Source organism: Hipposideros armiger, unplaced genomic scaffold, assembly GCF_001890085.2.
Source record: "Hipposideros armiger isolate ML-2016 unplaced genomic scaffold, ASM189008v1 scaffold_345, whole genome shotgun sequence".
Lineage (NCBI taxonomy): Eukaryota > Metazoa > Chordata > Mammalia > Chiroptera > Hipposideridae > Hipposideros > Hipposideros armiger.
Window position 1 is genome coordinate 515,095 of NW_017731695.1, and position 4,511 is coordinate 519,605.

Here is a 4,511-nt window from a genome sequence, read left to right on the forward strand (position 1 = left end):
TAACTATTCACTGCTTAGACAACTTTTGAAACATCAGGTCATATGGTCATATAATTAAAATTGTATAAGTACTTCAAATTGTTGCTGAGATTAATTTATTAGATTCAACCAATAAAGCCTAGGTCCTGATACTAATTAATTCACAGACTTAGGTCCTGCATTTTATTCATCTGATTATACCCAATTAGGAATTTTGTTCCTTTTGTGAAATCTGATTCATTGACAATGACAATAACTAAAATCACTGACCTATATAATATTCCTATCCCAAATGTCCTCTTAGCTCATTATTTATATACCCTTTTTTTTATAAGATTTATTTATATACCCTTAAGGTTGCCTTCATCCCCACTGTCCCCTGTCGTAGACTTTCTGTGTTTATGCCTCTCACTCACTCATCCTCTGCAAGGTTATTGGACTCATACACCCTAATGTGCTTCTAGTTTCCCTGTCTCACAGGACTGAACTGCTGTGCTTTTTCTCAAACCACGTAAGTTGGACCCATCAGTCCCTGTGGTGTATTCTGATATTTATATAGTTATATAATACCAAGCTCTATAAAGCAAAATTCATTCATTTTTCTCTAACCTTGATATTTGAAAATATATTTCATACAAATTAAAAATTCAACCTTAAAATTTGGCAGGGTGGATTAGTAAATGTAGAACTCTGACTTTCCTCTGAGGCTGTAATATCTCTTTCTAGAGACCAAGTTTTTGGAAAACTATTCCACGCTAGTTCTTAGGCCCTTTTCTCATCTAGCTTGAAGGAAAAGTAATTTTGTTAGGGGAAAAGGTGACTAAACCAAATTAGTGGCAGCTCAGAAACTCATCCTATGTTATACATAATGAGAACATAGACTTTCTGTCTTGAATTGCCTTTTCTCAAGGAAGTAAACTTGATTTTTTTAAAAAATGGATTGACGATTTGTAATTGTGAGATTAAAAAAAAAGTTTTAATACTAATTAAAATACAGTGNTAAGAAAAATGGGTAGCTGTCACATAGAGGAAGATTTCTAATGGTATGGTACATTTTCGAGTCATTTTATAAATGACTCGAAAATGTAGACTATACACTTGTAACTTTATAGATGAACTAGCTTATTAGCTTATCCAAATGTTGCGTTCAGCAGTGTGCTGGTAAATATTTTTAAAATGGCTTTTTGGGGAAAAAAAGCTTTTATTTGTAGTGTTTCTTATTTCCAAGGTATAACTACCCCTACTATGGCTTATTTCAAGCTGCCTAGATGAATGCACAGGTAGAAAGAGATGTGCACCATTGGCTCTACTTAGTAATTCTAGTGTTTTCACTATGGCTATAATAACTAAAGACTTACTTTGTGCCAGTCTTAGTAAAAGTCTAAGCATCTTCTACTAACACATATTTCTCATAACAACTATCCCCATTTTACAGATGAGGCACAGATAAGATAACTTACTGAAGTGACAAAATAGGACTTGACCCAAACTTTGTTGCTCCATAGTCCTTGCTTTTACAAACATAAAAAATGTAAAGAATCGAGTTGGTGTAGTAAATTGGAGAGTAGTAAGGAAGGAAATGGCAGCAAAGGTTCTAGAAGGAAATTCCAGACTATAGCTATGCTCTACAATAGACCAGGGCAAAATTCTATCCTTCAGGAAATTCTTGCAAGAGTACTAGTATAGATAACATACAAAAAGCTTCTCTAAGGAATCACTCTGGTCTGCAGAAGCAACCCTTGGGCTAGTGTTAAGTCTAGAGCAATATCCAGGATTAAACTTGGCCTTTAGAGCTTCACTGTTGACTACTGTACCTACAACCACATGTGGCTATTTTAATTAAAATTAAATACAGTTCAAAATTTAGTCCCTCATCTGTATTAGCCTTATATCAAAAGTGCTCAGTGGCCACGTGTAGCTAGTGGCTACTGTCACTAGACAGCATAGATATTGGATAATGTTACTGTAGAATGAAGCCAGGCATGCTTACGCTATTTTGTTGTATCCCCTCTTGCCAGCTTTATATTTTCTTCATGTTTTACCTTTGACCTTTATATTGGTAGGCCTCAACTGAGTAACTACCTTATTTCCTCTTTATATACTAGTATTGTGTCAAGATCTAAACTTCAGAATTAGTAATAACTCATTTCTTATCTCCTGTTCCATTTTTAGGGAAAATATGTAATGCTTAGGAAACAAGATTAACAAATGTTGTAACCTCCAAAATTTATACCTTTTAAAAATTGGCATTAAATACAATATTCATATTTCTTTTTACTTAATAATTAAGGAGAAGAAAGCTCGGGTCATGCCACTCTGTCTCAGGAGCCTAATGGATGTTCAAATCAGAGACCTTCAGAGGACCTCACTGTCAGAGTGGAAAGGTTTGCTCTTATTTTTTATAAATAGTATTTTGTTAAAAAGACAGTGGTTTCCAGTTATTTCATTAATTTGAGTAAAAGCTAAAATTACACAAATGAAGTTTCATAGTTCTGGGTTGAAATTTTTTGTTACCTGACCAACTTTCGTATTCATAGAGATTACATTCTAGAAACAAAGTTCTGTATCTCTGAAGTCATCGGTCAGTTTTAGGTATGATCATTCTTAGAATCTTTTTTTCAGTGGCATTTTTGGTACGTGTGTGTTTCCATCTGTCGCTTTTGCTTTTATCTCTCTATGCCATAGGATAAGTTTCAGATGGGCAAGAACTTCAGCTAATTGTATGACTGTGTACTGAGACTGGGTTCTGCGTAAGTGGATGTCCGTTAAGTGTCATGTGTTATTAGATGGTCTAATAATCAGATTCAAACTTCTGATGCTTTCTTTGTGGTCTCTAGTTGAATATTTTTTAATGATATAGTAATTAGCAAATCATAGTCTTTTATACCATAATTCTTTTTTTTTTTATATAGCTGAGGCATCCTGCCACCTGTTGGCGGCTCAGCGGCAGTTCAGCTCAGGTCAGGAATCGAACCGGCGATCCTGTTGCTCAGAGCTCGCACTCTTGAGCATGCTTTTAACCAACTGAGCCACTCGCTCGGCCCTATACTTTAATTCTTAAAAGTTATATGAGTTAATGGTGTAAATGGATAAACAGGAATATTTTTAAATCTTTACTTAAAACCACTCAGTATTAAATGGAAGTTAAGAAAAACTCCTTAGACTTGACATTTTCTTGTTCACATAGATAGTATAGAGAAACAAGGTTCAAAATGATTGCTGACATTGGATATTTGGGATCACTCTTGACTATAAAAATCAGCTTCATTTCGGCAAAACCTAGATTCTCGTTGTTTTCTGTAGGAGTTGGGGGCAGGGTCAAGATCTTGAGGTGAAAAACAGCATAGATAGATCCTCTCACAGTGGTGAGAAATGGTGTAACGCTGGAAGAGCTGCAGCAAGGAACCAAAGTTCCCGGGCGCTCATCATCTTTTGTTTCCTTCTGTCTCACTAACACCAAGCCCACCACTGGGCACCCTTACTTGTACCATTCTGGGGCGAAGTGAAAATCAAAAATCAGAAAACGATTTGGGTACTAGTGGGAAATGAGAACAAACACGGTAGGTAGCCCATAATCATGGAGTGGGGTCAGGTGCTATTTAATTGCAGTGGGAACAGGGAGTTTCTGTTGTCCCTTTTTTTAAAGTTTATTTTCAATTACAGTTGATGTACAATATTATATTAGTTTCAGGTGTACAGCATAGTGATGAGACATTTATATAACTTACGAAGTGATCATCCTGATAAGTCTAGTACCCATCTGACATCATACATATTTATTACAATATTATTGACTGTATTCCCTATGCTGTACTTTACATCCCTGTGACTTTTTTTTTTTTGTAGCTGAGCCATCCTGCCACCTGTTGGCAGCTCAGCTCGGGCCGGGCAACCACTGTTGATCAGAGCTCGCACTCTTGAGTGAGCTCTTAACTAACTGAGCCACTCGGCCGTCCCCTACCCTGTAACTATTTTTATAACTGGCAGTTTGCACCTCTTACTCCCTTTTACTTTTTTCACCCATGCCCTCAACCCACCCTCCTGTTATTTCTTAATAGTTTCCATTCTCATGTAAGGTAATACCTGCTGTGTCTGCCTGTGTGGTTCTACAAATACAATATAATATATCATTTTAATTTAAAAAGTTATATGTACACTGGTATATATGTGCTACATGTAGTATAATGAATCATAAATACACTTTAAGACATACAACAAAATGTTTATACTAATGTCTATGAAAGGGGAAATAGGGATTTTTTTTTTCTCTTTGTTCTGAGGTTGCTAAATTTTCTTCATGGAGCATTATTTTATCATTAGCATATCAAGTCAGAGTGGGTCTACAGTTGTTCGAGATTCCTTAAACTGAGAAATAACTTTGAAGTACTCTTGGAGATGACATATATGCAATTTTTTAAAAAGCTTATGCTATTAGGACTGTACATGAAATATATGTGGGCTGGGAGCTTTTGAAAAAACAGGATACTAATACTGAAATCGGATGAAATGTTGACAAATTTTTTTTTTTTTTT

The 4,511-nt window shown here is 35.5% G+C and overlaps 1 protein-coding gene across 1 annotated transcript in view; it reads left to right on the top strand.

Moving 5' to 3' along the window:
- Positions 1-4,511, top strand: part of UBXN4 (UBX domain protein 4) — a 48,006-nt gene that overhangs the window by 27,452 nt on the left and 16,043 nt on the right. The window contains exon 6 of the mRNA XM_019661346.1: positions 2,270-2,363. Coding sequence (XP_019516891.1) covers positions 2,270-2,363 — 94 coding nt within the window. The remainder of the gene's footprint in view (positions 1-2,269; positions 2,364-4,511) is intronic.